The sequence below is a fragment of the Cryptomeria japonica genome, chromosome 10 (assembly GCF_030272615.1).
Source record: "Cryptomeria japonica chromosome 10, Sugi_1.0, whole genome shotgun sequence".
Lineage (NCBI taxonomy): Eukaryota > Viridiplantae > Streptophyta > Pinopsida > Cupressales > Cupressaceae > Cryptomeria > Cryptomeria japonica.
This window is the reverse complement of record NC_081414.1, coordinates 218,241,513-218,265,064: the sequence shown is the minus strand read 5'-3', so window position 1 is coordinate 218,265,064 and position 23,552 is coordinate 218,241,513. Positions and strand designations below refer to the sequence as shown.

The 23,552-nt window shown below is 42.7% G+C and overlaps 1 protein-coding gene across 1 annotated transcript in view; it reads left to right on the top strand.

Moving 5' to 3' along the window:
* LOC131040431 (paired amphipathic helix protein Sin3-like 6) overlaps window positions 1-23,552 on the top strand; it is a 171,630-nt gene that overhangs the window by 131,200 nt on the left and 16,878 nt on the right. Inside the window, exons 13-19 of the mRNA XM_057973336.2 lie at window positions 338-739; window positions 950-1,050; window positions 1,180-1,318; window positions 1,413-1,565; window positions 1,731-1,867; window positions 1,959-2,067; window positions 2,229-2,386. Of these exons, the coding sequence (XP_057829319.2) occupies window positions 338-739; window positions 950-1,050; window positions 1,180-1,318; window positions 1,413-1,565; window positions 1,731-1,867; window positions 1,959-2,067; window positions 2,229-2,386 (1,199 nt within the window). The remainder of the gene's footprint in view (window positions 1-337; window positions 740-949; window positions 1,051-1,179; window positions 1,319-1,412; window positions 1,566-1,730; window positions 1,868-1,958; window positions 2,068-2,228; window positions 2,387-23,552) is intronic.

Genomic DNA, 23,552 nt, shown 5'->3' with positions numbered 1-23,552 from the left:
ATTAAATATGTACTTCCTTCAAGCATATCTTTATTAGGGATCTTTATGCCAAATGCTAGTACTTAGTGTGCAATGTCTCAGTTGTCTGTTGTACCAAGGACTTGTTTGCAGTTTATAAATAGCTATTATCTCCTAATTATAGTTGCCAAGAAGGTTTCTTTTGATCTTTGAGCTGAACAGTCATATCTTTATGAACAGTGAAATGCCAGCCTCTGTTTTTATCCATCTATAGGCCTGGTGTATTGTATCTCCTCAACTTTTTAGTACTAAAAATATTTTTAAAATTTTAATTTAACTAAATACTTATATCTTCTTTTTGCTTTCCAATATGGTGCAGGTGAGTGATTGGAAGCCACTGGAACTGGAAAGGGAGAATTGTGTATCAGATTATAAGCCAGATATCTTGAACCCTAAGTGCAATGGTGATGAGCTTGGATATGGTGGTTTGAAAGTTAAAAAAGAGGAAGACAAATTGTTTCTAAGTGTTGTGATAGGGGATCACAAAGAAGAGGATGATGTGGGTTGCCGAGATGATGAACAGAAAGCAGAAGGTGAAAGCAAGTTTGAAAAAATTACTGATCAACATGCAGAAGATTTATTTGGATCACCAGATTGCTTTATGGTCATCACCACGTCTTTGACAGCTCCCATTGATTGTACTATTCTGAGCAACATATCTGGGAAGAATTCTGTTTTTTATGGCAATGATTCTTTTTATGTGCTTTGTAGGTTGTATCAGGTATTTCTCTTTCTTCAATGTTCTAAATACCTTTTTTTGGTTAAAGTAATAATATATATTATATATTACAGTATGGACTTTGGCATATTTCAGAAAAGTATATTTAGTTTTGTTTTTACTCACTCCATTTGCTTACTGCTTTTTCAAATACTTCCTTTACTGTTTATTAAATAGGATTATGGGACTTTTACTGATCTTTTGCTGGTGCAGACTTTGTATGAACGAATCCATTTAGCAAAGAAGAATTTGTTATCTTTACAAAAAGAAATGAAGAATTTGAATGACATACCACCTTCCAAAGTGTATTCAAAGTAAGTTTGCATTTAGATCTTGCTTATAAGACTTGCATGCTTTTTATGTGTAAAGTCTAGTTTTTTCTCAGTTTTCCTATGATTTTTATTAGGTGTTAATGAAGTACTTCTGGATTATGTAATTTGCAGATTCATGGATTCATTATACAGTTTTCTTGATGGATCATCTGGCAATGTGGAATTTGAGAATAATTGTCAAGAAATCATTGGAACAAAATCATATATGTTGTATACATTGGACAACCTCATCTTAAAACTTGTGAAGCAGGTTCAGCTGGCGTTAGTCTTGTTTAATATAATGCTATTTTTTACCCTTGACAATTGAACTTCTGTCATTCCTAAATTAAACAATTTGGTTGCAGCTTCGAAATGTTGCATCAGGTAAAATGGAAAAGGACTTACTTGAGCTAGGATTGTGTCAGAGATTGAGATCAACTTCAAATATTTCAGATGAAGTTTATTGTGTAAATGCTTCCCGAGTACTCAATAGTGAAAAAATTTATCGATTTGAATTTGTAAGTTTTAATGTTTCCTGCTGTGATATCTTGAATTCAAGATTGATGGCTTTTCATTTCTTTAATTTTTTCTATTGATATTGGAAGCAGAAGGTATTTGAGTAGTCAATTATAATGGCTATATGGCATTTCTTAGATGACTTAAACCAGCTTATTTCACTGCAGGCATCTCACTTTTCAGAGTTGTCAATTCAACTAATGGATATTGATGCTAAAGTATTGGAACCTACCTTTTCAGACTATTTGCACACTGATTTGCTTTCCATTGGCATGAAGAGAAGAGGACAAGTTTTCCTTTCAAGGTACCTCATATTTATACATGCATATGTTCTAAAAATAAATTTGCACTTTGAACCTATTACAAGATATGTATTAGCAACGGTTTTTCTGCAGAAATACTTGCAAATATACTAGCCTTGGCGAACACTACTGTATATCTAAGAGGATGAAGGGTGTTACAGTAATGAATGGGCTTGATCAAGTAATATCATGCCAGAGTAAGGTCTGTGAAGTACTTTCTGTAAATGCATAAATTTGAGTTAAATAAAGATATTCCTCTTGACATAAATTATAAGTAGAAATTACATGAAACCAAGGAAAATCAAAAAGTGTGCTACATATACTGGCAAGATTCTTGGCTGATACACCCTGGACATGAAACAGGCTTCATATGTTAGAGGTACAGAAGATTTTATGATTTGGAAGAAACCAAAGAAGCAGAGAATTTCTGCAGAGCCTTCTGAAAGTTCTAGTATTATATCTTCTTTTCGTCATGACAAGAGGGTGTTGCGGTTTCATGAATTGTGGAAGTCAATGTTGAGGTACATATTCTCTTTTCACCTTTATTTGATTTGGGTGTCTATCCTTATAAATTTTGATGATGTTATCTATGGTGAAAAGGCATAGCATGGCTTGTTGTGCTTTGAGAAATAGGTTTTTTCTTTTATGTGTTCTGTTTGGAGGATTCGTTTGCTATAAGTCTAGTTTTTCTTTGTTACTGAAGGATTGATTATATCTTCATGTTGCATTTGGGGTTGTATTTTATTACAACTCATGTTATTTTGCATTGAATAACTCAAATTTATTGAATATCAGATGAGTAGAGAAACAAGCATTACAAATATACATTAATATTTAAAATATACCAATAACCAGATGCTGAAATTTCATTTTTGAAATGATGACGTGCCTTCCCAGGAGACTTGTAAATGCATAAATTGTCATCCCATGATTGTCATATACTTTAGTAACTTTAAATGAGTGGATGAATCTGTCCTTGCAAAAAACTGTTCTTAAACATATTCTATTTGAGAACATCATTTCATTGATGTGATGATTAGCAAAAAGGTGATTGACTGAGGATCTTTGTGCATTTTGTAACATATATTAAGGTCATCTAGTACATTCATGAGGATGTATCCTTATTAAGTAGCTCCTAAAACGTGGTATTTTCAAGCTAGCTGAATTCTAGCAACTCTCTGATTACGTGTTTAAAATTACAATCTTATTGGTACTGTTACACATAATTTCCCATAGGTTTTGAGGTTGATAGAAGTAAGAATGTTTTTCTCAATAGGGGAAGTAAATATCTGGTTGATAAAATGAGGATTGATCTATAAGGTTTTTTCCTATTAAATATCATTAAAGCCAGTTACAAAATCAGCTCACTGGCTGTATTACATCAGTCTAGGAACCAGAGTATATCAGTACATACAAAAAGGATCAATATGTATCATAAACCGTCTGCTGTTGGGCAAATATCAACATTGTATTACAGCCATATTTACAAAAGAGAGACTACATATATCATAATCTACCTGTTGTTGACCAAGCATTAACATATTAGCAAAAAAGGAAAGATAGTATTCTCATTGATCAACAGATGTCCCCATCAGGCTGGATGGAGTCCTATGTCTTCCATCCAGGCTGTCCATCCCTGTGCCCCTGCATTCCATTTAAAGACCTTACCCCACAGAACCGGATCCACGTACGGATGAACAACTTCAGCAACTGGAATATTCTGGATCAGTGCTTGGTGTCCCTCAAGTTCGTTTATTTCTCTCATAAAATCTTCACCATGCTCAAAGGGTGTCTTCTCCATAGAGAACCTAGACCATGTGAGGCAATGAGAAATTCCTGAGGTAAACATCATGGCTGCCCCATCTTGGAGAAACCTCTCGAACTTGTCGTGCTGGATCTTCATGGTGATAGTTGTCTGCACATTTATGTCATGGTAGATGAGTCTCCTGAGAGACCCTGTAAGATTCCTACTTCTGCCATTAAACAAGTTGTCATTCCTGTATTTCCAAATAGTCCACTATATTTCAACCGACAAAATAGACCAAAATAAATTGACATTCCTCTTGAGACCTTGGATATGACCAGTTGCGACCTCTAAAGGGCTGATGTTATTGCCAATTAAAAGACCAAAAGTCCTCCAAATTTCTCTTGCAAACATACAATTAAAAAAAATGCGCATCGCAGATTCTGGGGTCCTACAACAGGAGCAGAGATTAAGTTCACCATCTTTATTAAGCACAGGGAGTTTATGCAGTAACAGATGCCAACAAAAGTACCTCTTTTTGGGTTCAACCAGCTTATACCACAGAGCCTCAAAGGTTTTTGGCCACCGGACAGCAGCAAGGTTGAGCCCCCAACAGGAGTTGGCATGAGAGCTGATATGAATACTATCAACAAGATGGGAGTAGATGTCTTTGGTTTTAGTTTTAGTGAGGAGAGAACCATTAGGCCAAGTGAACGAGCAACATCTATCATGGTCAACAGAACAAGGCTTGGGAAGACTGAGAGGCGCTGAGGCCATACTCAACATAGTGTATGTTCTTTTATGGGAGGGGGGAATGTCAAACTTAGCTGCTAGTTCATTCCAACAGAGAAGACGTCCATCCTGAATGATATCATTAAGGCATGCAATGCCTTTATTTGCCCAGCATTTGGCAGAGCATCCTTGCACTAGTGCTAGGGATTTCTCGTTGTACTTCAGGTTCCACCATATGGAACGCTCACCACATATCTGTCCATCCTTCCAAAGAACATTACTCTGAGAAATAAAGCCCCTAACCCCCTCCCAGGCTTTCCAAATTGATCTGAAGACCTGTGAACATGCTGGCCTGACTTTGAAATCACCCACACGGATGTCACTGAACTCTAGTCCTTTCCATTTAGGACTTTGCTTGGGAACTGCTCTACTAATACTATGCCTGATGAGAACCTTCCAAGGCTCCCCACCTTGTAGAGCCTTGAAAATCCATTTGGTAGCGATGGCTACACCCTGCCACTTTAGATCCTTAAGGCCAATACCACCTCTACTCTTATTCATTACACACCATTTCCATTTAACCGCATGCCTCTTCCTTCCCCCCTTCCCATCCAACCAAAGAAATTCCCTAATCATCTTTTGAATGTGTCCAAACTGATAGTCGCAAAATAACCATGCTGAAGTGTAGTATAGATTGTATGAGGAGAGAATTTTTGGTAAATTTGGCCCCTTCCAGCCAGTGATAATGTAATATCCCAGTAAATTTTATTTTTGGTTTTTTAACATAAGAGATACAAGCAATCACCACAACCCGTTAAGTTAGAGAAATAAACCAAATTGCTAAAAGGGAACCCTTCCACGTTTTGTTCACTGAGAGCCCAGTCTGGGAGGGTGAGAGCATACGGTGTTCCGAGGATCGTTAGCAACAATAATCAAACTAAAATTACAATGCCTGGGTGGCAAGCCAGCCCCTTCTGCTTATCCAGCGGGATAGAAACCAAACTCTTGGCGGTAAACCGGCCAAGGGAAAATGACAAGAAACTGAAATTCAATCACTCTACCGCATATTTCAGCGGGAGGACATTACATTAAACTATCACTCTACCGCATATTTCAGCGGGAGGACAATTGCATTAAACTTATCACTCGACCACTTATTCAGTGGGAGGACTGAGTACATAAACTGAATTTAAAAGTAAGAAGGCGGCTAAGCCAGCCTCTTCCACTTATGCAGTAGGAATTACAAAATAAGGTCAGCAAGAATGATTGATCAGTACTACTGAACGACCTTACAAAATTAGAGATGAAAGGAGAGTAATGCAGATTTCTACAACAAGAATATAATTTTCTGTTACAATCAATCTGCAAGCTGAAAGTACAAAACATCAGCCCATGGAAACACCCAAATGCTCATAACTCCCTCATTTTTCATCCAATTTGACTCAAACCAGTCCCAAACCCACCGTAATTCACTCACAATAGCAACCAATCAAAACCACAACCCAAACAACCCAACAATTATATGGCACACATCCCAATGCAAGCACAAAACCCAACGCTAGACCTAGGAAGTTCAATTTTGTCTAGAAAAATCATTGCTGAATTAAACTTGCTAACAACTTACACAATGTATCGCCATGGCTGGGAAGGAAGGATGAGCCGGTACCCAGAATGATGGAGTCGCTTGGTTAAGAGGTGTGAGCAAAATATACTTTCAGCAATCCCGCGACCAGCAACCAGAAAACACTCAAATCCTACATAGAACACTCCACAATCTGCAACTCATTCACCCACAGCACTGGGAATACAAGGACACAGCCAGGTACTATCTTGCAAGTACGAAACTGAGACTTAGCTAGGAAGCCATACTTCGAAGCTCAGATTTTCAATAGCCAAACCGACAGCATAACGATGCAATTTTCAAAGATGTCCCAAATGAGAGCCCAAGGCTCTTATTTATAACTCTTCAACAACCAAAATCAAATGCAAATTCCTCCAAACGCCACTCCTTCATTTGCATTTCATTTCACCCAAGTGCAGCGCCACTTTTCATAAGTCAAACCTCACACCAAAAGGGAAGGGACCCACGTTAATTACTTGGCAAATAATGGAGATGCAATATAACATAATATTCCTCTAAAATATTTTGCCATCCCATAGTACACATGAGTTTCGCCAAACACTTAGGATAAAATAGGCATTAATCCCAATTTTTAATAAATCAGTCGCAAATAATCAAATTAATTAAATATTAAACCTTAGGATAAGGAAATAATATTTAACTATGTCGCATATGACTCGTACTGATTATTAACACAACTAGGATGAAACTGAGCCAGGACGACCACAAAACTGCTGCAGAATCAGAACCCTGTCTACTGCCAAAAGTAGAATTGTGCCACACTGCCACTTACTAAAAATAGTAAGTCAAGAACTAATGCTCAGAAAAGCATGATCATCGCATCTAGAGGCAAAACATGGAGAGCTCAGTAGGACAGTAACACCAGAATGGCCATTCCCTGACTTACTAAAGATAGTAAGTCCTCGTTTCATCAATGTTGGATCCCTCATTCTTCATTCCACCTAGCCTACGGGTCTCAGGAATAGGCTAATGAACCACTGGAAGGTCATCAGTGAGAAGGGGACATTATAGATAAGTATTGTCTGTTCCACTTCCCAAGTTTCTTGTCAATTTTACATTTCACCCATTCCCACATGGCTTTCAGATTAGGTTCAATAGAGAATGGAATGCCTAGATATCTTACAAGGTGGTTGGGGCCACCCCAACTTAGGGAAAATCTGTTAAACTAGGTAGGGGGTTGTGAAACCCATCCAAGCATAAAAAACTTAGCTAAAGAAATTTTACTTCCTAAAGCATTACAAAATAAATCCAACTTCTCCATAAGATTACTTAGATTATCGTCCTTCAACTTAGCCAATATTGCTGTCATCTACAAATTGTATATTTGAAAGATTCTCTCCATTTGGCAGTCTAACCCCTTCCACCCCCCGGGAGATAGTGAAATCATTCATCAGATATAAAAAGGCATCCGCAACAATGACAAACAATCCTGGAGCAAGGGGGCACCCTTGTCTTATTGACCTAGACAATCCAAATCTTTCCGACCTTACCCCATTGATCTCAACACATGCTTTAGCATCATTCATCAAGACATTAACCATCTTGCAAAAAAACTTAGGGAACCCCAGGCATTTTAACATCATTCTAACAAATTTCCATTCTATCTTGTCGTAGGCTTTTTCAAAGTCTAGAAGCAACAAGGCAATATCTTGTCTTGACTCCTTCCCCCATTCCATAGCTTCCTAGCATGTGATCAGATTTTCCAAAATGTACCTCCCCTTAACAAACCTTGTTTGTGTAGGAGAGATAATCTTAGGCAACACATTTTCCAATCCACGGGCAAGAATCTTAGCTAGTATTTTGTATGAAACATTCCATAGTGTAATCGGTCGCCAGTTCTTAAGCACTGTTTTATCTCCTTTAGGCAGTAGCTTAATTCCCCCTGTATTAATTTATTTTCCAAAAGACCTTGTTTGTTCCCTACCGTGAGTTACTTAAGGTTCCAGAATGAACATAATAAGCACAAAACATATAACCAACAACTATGATTGTACTCAGAACATTAATTAAAGTAATGATCACAACAATATGGTAGAAAGATTTTCTTCTATTGCATTCCAAAATGTTCAATACATCAACATTATTGTTGGGGTTCCCTTACATGGGAATATATACTATTTGGCAGTTGGCCGAGGTACCAACCGTCGTAATTGACAAAGGAACCAACACGGCATACTCCAAAACATAACAAAATGACATAACACTAACATAAAATCTTTATTCCTAATTACGGCCTAACATCAACCCCCCTCAAAAAGAAGTTGTCTTCCAGACGACAAACAAATGGAAGCTGATGGAAGCAATTGAAACTAATGTGAAGAGGGATGAGAGGGCGTCCTTGGAAGTATAGATGACTAAGATGTGCCCGCTCGTTGGAGTCGTTGTGTGGCCGCCAGTTCCTGCTCCCATGCCAACTTAACCATATGAGCAGCCTTAACAATTTTGTTGCAGGTTCTCTGAAGCTCCTGTTCCTACTCCCGCAACTGTTGCTCCTTCTCGGCCAGTCTAGCCTCCAAGCCTGCCACCTTAGCTGTCAGCTCATCCTTCGCCTTGCCACTCACTTCCAACTTCTGCATGTTCCTAGTGACTGTCTCCTCCAATATGGTAATCCGAGAGTGCTCCTGAGCCAACTGTAACTGACACTACTGAATGTGGTGGACCAATGTTTTCCTAACACCCTTTGCTTCCCACACTGCCTGATCTCGCTGGGCCTTCATGGCTTCCATCCTCACCATTGCCAACCGCCGATACTTCAAGACTAGGTCCCTGAAGGCCGTCGCTATTCCACGCATGGAACCATAAATCCTAGTCTCTTCGGTCACAATCATGTTCCTCATCCAAGCATCCGTCATCTCTGGGGTCTCTGACTTCAGCCATCCTTTGGCCGTGAAGCGTTGGAAGAATTCCCCCTCATAGTCCTCCTTGACAAAGGACAACAAGCGCTCGGCCACTTGAGCTATCCTCAGATCCTGTCCAACTTCCACACCCTTCACAACATGGCCGACGTCGCTCAGGAACTTTGCCATTCCCTCCAACTGGAACACACAACACTGCAAAGTGCCAAATGGGTCTGCAGGGTCAGGCCTCTCCAGTCGAAGTATCAATTCTTCTATATGAGGAGAGGAAGATTGCCCCATCCCTTCCTGAACTTCCATGTGCAATGTAAGCTCTCTAGTAGTCCCATGAGTATGGAGATCCCTTCCTCCATCAGATTCCACACCGCCAATCTGCAGATTGCTGGTATCTAGTCCTCCATCCCTGCCAAGTGACGGCGGTAGTTCTGGCAATTTCTCCACCCATACCCTGAGGGTCTCCAACAATCAAGAGTCAATTGTTTGTTCCTAGTGGTCATCAACACGGGTGGGACTCAAGTGTGGAACTCCTCCTCCTATCCAGAGGTCACCCTAGGTGGTGGTGGTGGTGGTGATGCCTGTACGTCCACTACATCAATGACCTGGGTCGGTACATCCGTCGTTTGCTCAACCACATGTGGTTTGTCCAGAGGGTTCTCGGCCACCATCACTTCCACGGCTATGCTACTGTCTCCTACCCCTTCTGTCACCTCCTTAGCCACTGGATTATCACCACCCCCTGTTCCAACCTCAGCGGGCAGTCGACTGAGGGTTGGAGCCAAGCGAAAACTGTCATCATCTCCACTCTCATCATCGGACGAGGATGCCTCCACGACATCTTCCTCACTATCCCCGCTGCCTATATTAGGGGATTGCCCCACATCTTGCCGTCGCCTCTTCCACTGTGGTTCCCGGCTGGCTGTCATGATGCGTCCAGTAAAAGATGGGGGGTTTGTATGGCTCTAGTCTAGCTAACGGTTGCAAGTCACCCCTCTTCTTAGGTGGCACTCCTGTATGAACAGCATCCAGAAACATGACAATGGCATGATCTGACATATAAAAAACCTTGTGCTGCAGCCTTAGGCATTCACGGATGTGCTCAGAAAGGAATGACGCCGAATTGAAGACCGTGCCATTTCGCAACCCGTTCATCAAATACAACATCCACACGGCGATGTCTGACCCTCGACTGGCTCCTGTTAGTCTGCTTTTGATGATATCCATGATACATTGCCACTTTGCATTCGCCAGAAATGTCCGCTTCACACCACGGCTGCTGCCATATTTCCATATACTGTCCTATTTGCCTTGTGTCAGGTCCTCTTGGCAAACCAGTCGAACCAATTGCTGCTTTTGTTCTAATGTCATCTTCCTTTTAATGATAGGGATGCCCTGGTTGGGAATCCCAAAAATTTTGGCATACTTAGGGGCGGAATAAGAAATGGTGAGATGACATCCCTCATACTGTACCATAGACTTGTGTGTATGCTGATCATATCCAGCCACCATTCCCTTCAGTACAGGTTCCAATTCCTTAATACCGAAAACTGGTATGGTTAGAATGTGGTCGACCACTGCCCTGTTTAGATTCATTTTAATAATATTGGTGTTGTCCATCTCCTCCCACCATGTCTTGCAGTCGCAACCATTCAACCCCTCCCATGTCAAAGACTGCACAGTCACGGGCTCATCCCTCTGCACACGCACTTGCACCTTCTTCCCTTTGCTGCTTCCTGGTGTGGCCATGTTCCCTACAAAAATGCCCGTGCCTTTGTCACTAGGGTTTCCAAAACTCATCTACGACATTCCTGGATCAATTTGTATAAGTTGCAATTCCCTGTTCAATCCTCCCGCCTAATCTACCCCGTCGTTGTCAAAGCCGTTAGTCCAACTATTTCCGCAATCAACTGAATTCTGCTAGCTAGTGTTGGCGTACATAAATTTTGCTTGTTTCCTCTAATTGTACCAATCGTACGGATTGTTGCCATCACCAATCCCTTCCGTACCAATCCCCCCAAATTCTTCCTTGTCTCTACCATACGGATTTCTATAGTGGCTAATTCCGTACAAATTTGTGCCAATTCTGTATGGATTTCTGTGACTTTTTCTCGCACCCGTTCATGCCTTGTACGGATTTCCGTATGAATTTTGTTTCCTGTGCTATTGTGGTACGGATTTTCCCCTGCAATACGACCGTCGTACGACTTCCCTCCGTTCTGTTTTTCTTGCCTCACTTCAAATTTCGTACAACCATCGTACAAACTTCTTTCTGCAATTCTCGTACAGTATCCGTACGACTCTTTGCATGCTTGCTTTCCACTGTCTATTCTTCCCGTCGATGCGATCTCCGTACAACCCTCATACGAACTTCTTTCTGCTGCAATTCCCGTACCATTACGGTACGGATTTCCTTCTATCGCACCACCTTCTGCAATGTTCGTACGAGTTTCTTCCTTCCATGCAAATTTCTTCTTCGGCCATGAATTTTGTACAGGAACCGTATGGCCTTCTCCTTTCCATGTGATTTTTCTCTTCTGTAAATTTCGTACAAGAATAGTATGAACACTCTCCTGTCACCCACTTGCTTCCTTCTACTGGCTCCACACATAAATCGTACGGGGTGTAGTCACTAATTTTGTGTTTTTGCCTTGCTCCTTGGCTGTACAATCTATGGGAAATGGCCACTCGGAACAACTTATAAAGTTCTCTCACATTTAGGGTTAGGGTAAATTTCAGCAATTTCTTATAAAATAATCTTTTTTTCACTACAATTAATTTTCCCTTTTCTATTTTCATAATTTCTACCTTTTGTTTTAATTTTTTAATAGCTGCTAATTCCTTCCTTTTAATTTTTAAGTCATGCCTTGCTTTTTCTGTTTTTAGCATTCCCCCTTTAAAATACCTTTTTAATTTTTTAACTTGGCGACTATTTTTAAATTTTAATCCTCGTACCTTTAGGTGGCCATGGTACCGGATCCCCCGTCTTCTTGCTTTTTTGCTTTTCTGTATCCTTGTAGGTCCCACCTCTTTTTCCAATGCCTTTACTGACTTCCTTAGCTTGCGCAGTTTGACTTTTCTTGCCGGATGTTTGGCTCTTCTACTTGGTTTTACCCAATTGTCTACTTCTACTTCGTCTTTTTACTGGATCCTTTAGTATCGATTTCATCATCTGAATCCTCCATTTTCCTCTTTACCCCAGTCCGATCCTCCTGAGGTCAGACTTTAATCTCCGAGTCGTGGAGCCATGTACACATGTGCGGTAGTCTCCTATAACATTCCTCGGGACAACACATGCCCACATATTCCAAGTCCCATATTTTATCTACCAATGGTGTCGGTCCCACCCCTTAAATCTTCCATCTATGTACCGACCTCCATATTGCTGGTACCATGTTACTTTTTTGCCATCCACTTGCCATTCACCTGCGGTGGGCCAGCGGGGTTGGGGATCACCCGATAGAGTGTATTAGGGTCGGCTTTTTGCTCGTCGATTGTAGCGCTATCACGAACAAATCTTCGGCTTTTAGGACCATCTTCAAGCACAATCCCAAGGTTGCACTGTACTCTTCCAAGTCTACCTCCTCTAGGTTGACTGGCTCCTCTTCCTTCCCAGCAAGTTCTGCCTTCCATTTTGCCTCCGCCTCCTCGTCAATGTCATACATAATGTAGCCTTCGCGGAGACCTTTGTAGGGAGCCCTCTTCCTCCAGTGTCCTGTGATCCTTATCCATGTTGCCGGATCACCAAAATAGGCGTTTGTTAGGTGCTTGTGAATTTTGGGCACCGCGATGCCTTCAACTTGCTTTGGTACCAATCACTTTTCTATGAATGTAAGTGGCTTAGCCCAATCTTCGTCGTGTCTATAAGGTTTTGCAGCGACCACAGGGTCCTCAATTTCCTTGCTTCTTCCAATAGTCCAGTCTCCTTTTGTGGCATATCCCAACATGTTGATTGATAGGACTGGTTTATCATGCTCTCGATACAATTTCAACTTCGAGCCATTGATTGTGTCACGAATTGGGTTATCATCCATGGTAGACAACTTCACTATTCCATTCTTCCCCACTTGCCTGATCTTATAGGGTATCAGCCAACGAACTCTGAACTTCCTAGGATGAAGTTCGTTGTGGTTGTTATATTTGAGAACCAACTATCCTGGACAGAAGTTTGTCCATTGGAGATATTTGTTGTGCCAGTACTTCCGCCGGCGTTGGGCCACTTCCGTCGCCCATTATGCCATCATCCGACATTCATCTAGCTTGGTGAGGTTCGTAAGTCGGGCATGCAAACTCTCCTCATCTCCCAACTGGTTATCAACAGCAATCCGAAGGCTTGGTACGGTGTACTCCACCGGTACCACTGCCTCCTAGCTGTACATGAGCTGGAACGATGTATGGCCTGTGGTCACCTTGTACGTGGTACGGTATGCCCATAGTACTTCTGGCAAACGTTCCACCCAGTCCTCCCGTTCCACTCCACAGGATTTATAAATGATAGACACGAGCACCTTTTTTGTGGCTTTCGCTTGGCCATTCGCTCGGGGGTAGTAGGGGCTTGAAAGATTGTGAAAAATTCTAAACTCGGCTGTCATTTTCCGGATGACTTGGTTAACAAAGTGGACCCCCCTATCACTTGTAATCTGAATGGGGATCCCGAACTTGATTACAATCTGTTCGTACAGGAACCTCGCCATACTTATGGCAGTGTTGTTCGACAGAGCTCGAGCCTCGACCCACTTTGTCAAGTATTCTGTGGCTACCACAATATACCGACATCTATGCATATTGCTCACCTCGAGAGGTCCTACGAAATCCAATCCCCATCTTTCAAAAAGTTCCTGTGGCTGGAAGGGAAACAAGGGCATGAAGTCCCGTGTAAGAGGCTTCCCCGTACCCTGACATGTCACATTAAACCACCCATTCACGTGCATCAGTGTGCAAGGTCGACCACCACAGTCTTGCCAACAAAACGTTACGTGTAGTTGCATTAGACCCCATGTGGCCTCCGACCAATCTGTCGCGAGCTTCCTTCAGTACACTTGGAATTTCTTCCTGGATCATGCATCTTTGCAAGATTTGGTCTGGACCCATCTTATACAGTAGGCCATTAATCAGTTGAAAAGTTTTACTTTTAAGTGTCAGATTATGCCATTCCCTTGGTGGCATGTCACATGGAAATGTAGAGGTGGATAGGTACTCGCCAATGCTCTCGTACCAAGAAGGTAGTATGACTATTTGGAACAGGTTGGCATCGGGAAAATCCTCATTCACTCCCTCCCCAGGCTCCCCGGATTTGATTCTCGATAGTTGGTCTGCTATGACATGACTCTTCCCAGGGCATATGATGATTGTAAAGGTGAATTCTTAGAGCAGTAGCAACCATCGGCTCACCCGTCCTTGGATAGTCGGTTTTTTCATAGGTACATCAAGGCTTGATGGTCTACGTAGAAGGTGAATGGTTTCGCCAAGAGGTAGTGGCGTGTTAGGGGTCAAAACGTACGTTAGTGTGAGTAATATTTATAAGTGTGTTATGTTGTGTTATGTTTATGTTTGTCGCTGAGAGGTTCCCGTTGGGTAGTTGGGAGTTGGTGACGGTTGGCAACTTGACCAACCGTCGGGTCTATATAGTGTTTGGTTGGAACCTCGGCAGAGGGAGATTATGTATGGACAATTTTGGACATTGGAATAAAGATATAACTTTCTGGTCTACTTATTATCATTTGTCATTTATGTTATGATTGTTCTATCCCATGAATACTTGGTACGTGTAGGGAATACTGTGTTATCTGATCATTCACCAACTATACATTTAGGACTAAACATTTTGGCGCCATTGCCTGAACAAACCTGGAGATAACTATGGCGGCAGGCGGAAGCAATTAATTGTTCGACCGTTTAACCAACAATTAATTGTCATGGACAACAACATGCACGAAGAGAGTACTGCGGAAGAGGAACAAGAGGATCAGTTGACGACAGACTTTCTGGAGTTGTGGGACATGTCGGTCATGTAGTATGTGCAGTGAGAGGCTCAGGAGAGAGCCGTCTCGGAAGGCATGGTACGTGGTGAACTCACAGTCAGCACCCCCATCTTTGACCTACTCGGGAGTATTCCAAGGTTACTCACCAGAAATTTGATTGCACGCCAAGACCAAAGGGAGGAAACAGCAAAGGAACTTCGGCGGAAACAAGTTCTCCGACGGTACGAGGAACGGAGTTGTAGGGAGAAAGAGGAGAGGGAGGCCAGTCAACGCCGTACCTTTGGTAGTTGATGCCCCTACGGCCGAACAAAGACAGACGTACCACTGCTACTGAAGGAGTAAACGAAGGAACTGTACAGAGATCTCTCCATATAAAAGAACAGTCCGATAGAAGACGACGACTAAGAGAGGTTGCCAACTCGAGGACCCCGAAGAAACAAAAACTTCCAAAATTCATGGGCGACGGGTCAGAGGACCCCGTACGACATTGCAAGACATGTGTCACCATCTGGGAAGCAAATGGCCAAGATGACCGGGACTACTGGGTGAAGGCATTTCCAGCCACTCTGCGAGGAATAGTTATTGACTGGTACACAGACCTTGATGCTCAGCATAAAACATCTTGGAGCAATCCAAAGAAGGCCTTCGAGGAAGAGTTCAAACTCCTATGGGATGACAACGAGATTGTGGCGGAAATTAACAACACCAAACAGGGAAAAAATGAAAGTGTGCGGGCATATAACAGAAGGCTGAGGGAACTACTTAACAAAATGGAGAACCAGTCGGCAGATGGCCTCAACAAGCGGTGGTTCGTAGAAGGATTGGTACCATCCTTGAGAAGGACGATGAAAGTGGTCCCTCCGCCATCATACGATGAAGCATACAACTGCGCCATGGATATTGAAAGTGAAAACAAGACATCTCGAGGGAAGTGACGAACCAGTGATGCTGACAGCACGGACGACGACAGTGACGTGGGATCCAAAATGGTGCAAGCACTCCGGAAGGATATGATGAGGATTATGAAGGAGTTAAAAGGTGACAAAGAAAGTGGTAGGGAAGGAAAAGAACTATGGTGTATTGACTGCAAGACTAAAGGACACACTAAAGGAAGTTGTCCCCATAAAGTTTTTTGTGACATCTGCCAAGTAACGGGACATTCTACTAAAGAATGCCCATACAACTTGAAAGCACGAAGCACACAAGTGCTCTACGCCCAACCCGACCAAACCACACCGTCGGCAACACCACTGAAGCCAACAACAAACTCTGACGCCTCACCTGGAGTGTACAGAAACAGTTGGCGGGGTAACAACATATCCAATAATAACACATCGAGGAGCAGAATTCAATACGACGGGAAGGGGCGACCCATGATTCAGTGCAGGAAGTGCAACGAATGGGGTCACTTTGCCAGAGAATGCTAAAACGGAGGTGATGTAGGAAGTTTGCTGTGTAGATGGTGCGGTCCAGGAAATCACAAGAACATAAATTGTCCAAAACAAAAAGGGGTGAACATGCTCGATGTGGAGGGATCAAGAGAAGAGGTATTGGCAATCACAAGGTTGCAAAACAAGAAAGCCATGTACTCGGACCCTCGCATAGAAAAAGAAAGACTCCAAGAGGCAAGGACGGATATCCAGCAGGCGATGGCTGGAGAGCGGAGGGCCTTGCACCTGGCTGTCGATACACCAGTCCGGTCGGAACCAGGGAAGACTATCATCAAGCAGATGTTACAAACCACAATACTCGTACGGGTGTATGACCTTATGCAGACCATGCCACAGTTAAGGATGGCTCTGACAAATGTAATCATGGACACTACCCTCGGTCAGGAACACCAAACGGTGGCGGAACTATGTAGTACGGACCCGGTGAAGGAATCTAGTACGGATGCCATGAATCCTATGCTACTCGCAATGGGCGTCGGACAGAAACCGACAGTAGTAGAGATGGATATAATGAGACAAAATCTTACAAATAGCATTGTTGATGGTGGGTCTGGAGACAACGTACTACTGGAGGAAACTTGTCGAAGCCTCGACAAGCCTACACTCTGGCCACCAACCTTCCACCTGGTTGGTGCTGATCAACACGGTATCAAACCCTTCGATACCCTCATGGCACAAAAGGTGGTAATTGGGATGCAGCAATTCCTTCTAGTCATTCCGCTGGAAAGGAAAGCGTACGACGCTCTTCTAGGAAGGGGGTGGTTGATCATGGCCAAAGCTAATCATAATTGGAAAAGGAATACGCTCTTGATCGAGAGTGACAGTTATAAGTATGTAATTGATCTCAGGAACCAGTCTGTCAGTGAAGACCTCGCGTCATCGGACTCCGACTCAGAAGATTCCAATCGATGGGAGTGGAGCTCTGAAGGACATAGAGGAGGGAAAGAGCCCGACGAGGAAGGAGTGTTGGAATTTGACGGGTGTTCGGAGGATGGAGCTAGTTCACTGGCGGGACTTTTTCATTGGCAAATGGAGGACTATGAGGTGGGAAAGAGCCCGATGAGGAAGGAGTGTTGGAATTTGACGGGTGTTCGGAGGATGGAGCCAGTTCACTGGCGGGACTTTTTCATTGGCAAATGGAGGACTATGAGGTCTTCCACCCAGAATGTCACATGCTACAAATATGTGAGATAGGAGAATCAAGCAGCAGGACGGAAGAACAATCCTTTCCCCCAAAGTATGGTAGATATCAAGAGGGAATGGCAAGAGTGGATGACACGCCAGCACACCAGTTTGAAAGGGATAAACCCATCAAGTACGAGGAACGAGATGTGGAGAAAATTAATCTGGGCAATGAAGCAGAACCACAGGTGATACTAGTAGGAGATGACTGGAACCCTGTGCTGAAGGCAGCAACCTTCAAGATATTTTTGGAATATAAAGATGTCTTTGCCTGGACCTACAAAGACTTGAAGGGGGTACCGCCGGAGCTATGCGTGCATCACATAACCCTCGTACTAGGAGCCAAACCGGTATGAAGGAGGCCATATAGGATGAACAAAAACTATGTAGCCAAAGTCAATGAGGAGATCAATAAAATGTTGGAAGCAGGGATTATATTCAAAGTGGAAACAAGTGACCGGGTTTCTCCAATAGTCATCTCCCTTAAAAAAGGGGCTAATCAGATAAGGATATGTGTGGATTTCAGGTACCTAAATGCAGTAACCATCAAGGATCCATTTCCGATCCCATTCACTAACAGTATCCTGGAAGAAGTCGCCGGGCACGAAATATACACATTTCTGGATGGATTCTTCGGGTACAACCAGATAAGTATTGCGGAAGAAGATAAGCTAAAGACCACATTTGTGGTGGAGGAAGGAGTGTATGCCTATAATCGCATGCCCTTCGAGCTATGCAATGCACCTGCGACCTTCCAGCGAATAATTTTGCATATTTTTGACAAGATGTCAGTAGGGAAATTTAGAGCATTTCTGGATGATTGGTCGATTTTTAGCGATCAGGACACCCATTCGAAGGCTTTGGGAGAATGTATGGAAAGATGTCGGAAGGCTAGGTTAGCCCTGAATCCAAAGAAGTGCAGGTTTATGGTACCACAAGGGAAACTCCTAGGCCACATCGTCTGTAAAGAAGGATTGAAGACATACCCAAACAAGATAGGAGTAATCGTCAACATGGAAAGCCCAACAAACGTAACAGGGGTGAAATCATTCTTCGGCCATATCAGCTACTACCGGAGATTCATCAAAGGCTTTGCGCAGGTGTCTTGGCCATTAGATAAGTTGACAAGGAAGGGAGAGCCGTTTGTGTGGGGTACGGAGCAAGAAGAAGCCTTCAAGGAATTGAAAGACCGGCTGGTGAGTGCATCGATATTAGTGTACCCAGACTAGAACAAGAAATTTCACGTACACGTCGACGCCTCTAACTTTGCAATTGGTGCTACTCTTGCCCAGGTAGGGGCGCAAGGACTAGACCATTCCGTCTTCTTTGCAAGCCGACTTCTGTCATGTTGGTGTCTGTTTTATCATCTACCAAACATTAGAATAGGATGCCCGAAGGCATTCTATCCTCTCCTGAAAAATCACTATTGATTCCAAGGTCTATATGTGTGAACAAGCGACTTTAGTGGAATAGCTTCTTGGGTAGTGTATGCTGAAAATCTCAAGGGGGACTTATGTTTAACGACTGTCTTGAACTGCTGGACTTAGATGGATTTAGCAATTTTAGGCTCTTCTCTTTTTTGGATTTTCGGGGATTTAGACGTTCAAAAGAAAGGAGAAAAGGATAGGGTTTAGGAAGGCTAATCTAATCCTACGAACTCCGGAGATGGTATCAACTGGGTGCTCTCGAGAAACCAAACTCTACTTCGCCACACTAGGGACAACTACACAAAGCCGGTGCAATCTTCAGTGGGTTGTGCTTATGATCGAGATATCGGGATGCACATGGGATAAGCTCAGACTAACTTTGCACGGTAGAATGGAAATCATCCATTTACCAAAAGTATGAGCGGAGATACACAATCAATTGATACTTATCAAATCCTTTACTCAAATTAACAACAATGAAAGTAAATCTATATTAACTTTAACTAGATGTTGAGGAGATTGAAACCATGCAAATCATTCAAATAATAGTGATTACAAAGCAGTGCACATGCAATATATTATCTGGAAATGACCTTAAGCAACAATATATCAAAAACCTCACACTCTCCAAATGAGAGGAGGCAACCTTATATAGTTTTTCGAAAATCACTGAATGGTCGAGATCAAACAGTGATCAAGGGCCAAGATTGATAGCTACAAACCCTAATTAGGGTTTCCCCAAACATGATTAGTTCAAATGAATAAGAGGGTGACACATGGCGCAACTGCTAATCTGACTGTGGTGAGTGTCCACTTTCCTCTTTCAGAGATTCGACGTATTTGGACACAATGAGCTTGACCTCCTCCATGGCGACACTTGGCGAACTGCCAATTTGGAAGTCGATGATGTCCACATCATCGGTACAGGTGGTGAGGATGCTCTCCCACTCAACGGCTTGGGCAAGGAAATTTTCATCAATGAAGAGAAAATTTGTAATTCTCGAGAAATCGCCTTTATCAATCATCCTTGAATCCTTGAAGAAGCTAGACTGGATTCTAGCTCTTAGGTTTTCTGCTTGCCGATGCTTCTCCCTTATGCTTTCCTTCTTCCAGATCTTTGATGCCACATGGAATACCTTGCCCAGGATCTCTCTAACACTTCCCTCTGTCTCTGAGAACTTGGTCTTGGATTTCTTTAGAACTTCAATTTGAGTGACCAAGGCATAGTACCATGTGCTAAAGTCGTACCTATCTCCAGTCTGTATGATACCCGCTTCCACTAGGCTTCTCTTCGACAAGCCTCGGATAACCTTCAGGTGTGGAAGTATTTCATTCTGAATTTCATTCATATCCTCCCAATTGATGGCTAGATCTTGGATACGATTGATCAGGGAAAAGGCCGAGTCATGTGCCGATACCAGATTCTCTACTAGCATGTCAGCACGCGCCGAAGCGTCTGAAATCCACTCCTTTGCTTGAGTGTATGAGCCCTTCATATCATCATAATCTTTCATCGATCCCTGCTGAAGAGGCTATGGTGAAGTAACTAGGATCTCATGGTCAAGTGGTTTGGTAAGATGGAGAACGTACCTTCTCCACTGTTGGTTTTCCTCTTCGACCTTCTTCCTCTTTTCCTTTTCATGGGCTAGACTTGCCTTTAGAACACTGCAGGAGTCATCAAAATACTGGACCTCTTGGTCCTGGGTGGGCTTACCCAACTCTATGGTAGTGATCTTGTAATCATCTACGGCGACATTGTCCCTAGTCTTTCCTTCTTTGGGCATCGCTATCTGGACTGTCCTGAACCCTGCACTGTCTCTCTGAATTAAGGAAAACTTTCTGGCGGGCTTGGGTGGTTTAGTTATAGAGGGCTCATTCACCCTCTCTAGAAATGCTGTAGTGACCTCTTCAGAACAGGCCTCCTTGGGGACCTTAGCCTTTATTCTTTCCCTTAGCCAATCCGGGACAGTTGATTGCTCGACAATATTATGGTCAAATTCATCATTTGCCTCTCCTGGGTTTGCTGGTATGCCGGCCAAGAAGACTGTAGGTGTTTCCGCTTGCTCTGTGTTTGGACTTTGGACAACTTCCTTCATTACTTCTTCAACCGAAGGAGAAGGCATTCTCTCTTCATCATCAACCATGCAGATGTTCATCTCCCGTTCTTTAACTGCATTCTGATCAGGCATGATAGAAGCGACACTTAGAATGGATTGGCCTTCGCTAGACTCCCTTCTTTCTCCTATGATCTTCTTCCTTGTGATTTTCATAGAGCTCCCCACTAACTCCTTCCTCTTCCGAGACCCAACACTTTCTGGATTTCGAGCATCACCGGCAAAGGTACAAGGATCGATGGACAGCGTATCATCTACTCCCACTGATTCGTAGGTCAGGGTCACACCTTTGGCTTTTAACTGCTTTGTGTTTTCAGACGTCCACCACTTTGAATATTCAACAACCGACCTCATGAGGTCTACTAGATCTGATTTCTCCCCCTATGTCCAATCTATCAAAACTAGGGATACGTTTTTCATCTTTTCGAAGCCCGGCTGATGAAGCTCTAAGCTTTCTTCCACTCGATTGGCAACTTTGAATACCTTTGCTGCTCTCACCATGCTCAAAGGAATTCTCGACCAGAATCTCTTCTTGATCGCGAAGCCATTGGCTGCATTAGCCGAGTAATCTTCTAAGTCCGGTCTGTGCTCAAACGCCGTTCCGTTGATCTTGTTTATCTCGTGGAATGGATCGGAATTCCTTCTTGCCTTGTATTGATAGAGGGGATACCAGGCTAGCTCCTTCTTAGCGATCGCAGAGGCTTGGGATGACGGACACGTTTCCAGCCCATTGCCTATTGTAAGTGAGGATGTCCTTGCCTTCTTTTGCCTATCCCTTTGAATCACTATATACTCCTCCAATTGTCTTACAACCTCGAGCAACACCACTCGATTGGTAGGGTAGGCTGGAAGCTTGTATGGAGGTCTGGAGAATCTCTGGATTCAGAGGTAAGTGAACTTTGGGTATTGGATGTACCTGCATCCAAACCGACTGATGAAATCCATAGACTCTTGAGAGAGTCTTTGGTGCAGTCCGCTTTGCAATGTTCGAGTGATGTGCATAAGGAAAGTATCATTCACTCTTTTGTAATGGAATTTCTCTTCCATGTGGAGTTGAGGATAGCAATCATATACCGGAACCTGGTTCTCCTTGCTCCCTACTTCTCCTTTACAAGTGAGACCTCTGTATCTGTAGGTCCTGGCCAAGGAATAGGACAAGTAAGAACTCATGAAGAAAGTCCTATTCGTCTCTAGGTTCCTTAGCTGGCTGTCTAGGTTCTCGCTAATCATCCTGGCCTAGTCTATCATCTTTACTGCATTGATTATTTCATTAATGAAATAATACATCCAAGGTTCGAATGGGGCTCCCTGAGGGCTTCCCATTATTTTGTTGAGCAGGACGATCATGTCTCCAATGTCTTCCTTGAAGTATGCTCGCACTAGGCTTTTCCTCTTAAGTTTGGAGGTGCCCTTCCTCGGCTTGTCTAGCCAGGAATGGTTAACTATGGCGTCATATTCTTCCAGGTGGTCCTGATATAGACTGTTTGCTTCGTCCTTTGCCATATACACTGCGTTGTGATACTCCGGGATCCTGAAGGCCTCTCTGATGGCCTCATCACTGATGTTCGCCAGTATCCTTCCATCAAGTGCAACGTCCTTGCTGATGGGGTTGTAATGTTTGGCACATTTGACTACTAGTTCATTGCATTGTATGGTGGGAAGGAAGCCAACAGCATGCACAATACCACTCTTCATCATCTTTCGCACAATGGTGGTAGGCATGAGGTTGTCCAGACCAAATATTCGCTTCTTGAATTCCCTCAGATTGACGTGTTCGATGTTGGTGTCGCTGACGTTCTTCCATTTTGAAGCCATCCTCGACTCTAGAGGAGCTTCTTTATCCTCCTGGAATTTCATAGTGTCTAGGACCTGCAGACGAACAATGAAAATTTTAAGTTAGAAAATATTTTCTCAAAATTTCGAAAAAAATAACGGGGCTGCGAAATGGCAAGTCTTGGAAAATTTTTTATTTTTATTCTCATACTTAGCCATAAAAATCGAATTTTCACCTCAAAACCCTCAGTCTTGAGGCTGGTTGTGGTTATCACCAAGTGTTAAAACTTTCAAAAAAAATTTCATACTTAACCAAAAAAAGATTTTCTTTCCAAAAATTTTGAAAAAATATTTCTCAAGTTCTGGAAAATATTCAGAAAAAATCCATAAATCTGCATCATGAATTTGGTTTCACCTTCGAATGGGCAGAAGCAGGGCTAGGAATTCTTTCAAGAACACTTAGAAAATTCAGTAAAGGTTAAATAATCTTCTCGTATTAGATTGCCTTCCAAAAATCTGCGTAACTTTGGTCAAAAGTGATTATCCAACTTCCAGAAATGTCAAAAACTTTCTCCAGATGATCTTCGAACTGAAATAATTTACTAAGCTCTCCTTAGTAACTTTGAAATTGTTGGTGTAGAAATGAAGTCTGAAGTGAAGTATTTGTAAATAAAATTAACTCCTCAAGTAGAAACCCTTAAAATCTTCCAACTCATACTTCTAATTCCATCTTCAGTCTTTTTTGGAAAGCGTCGTCATGTTTCCAGGTTTGAAGAAAATATCTTCCAAAGT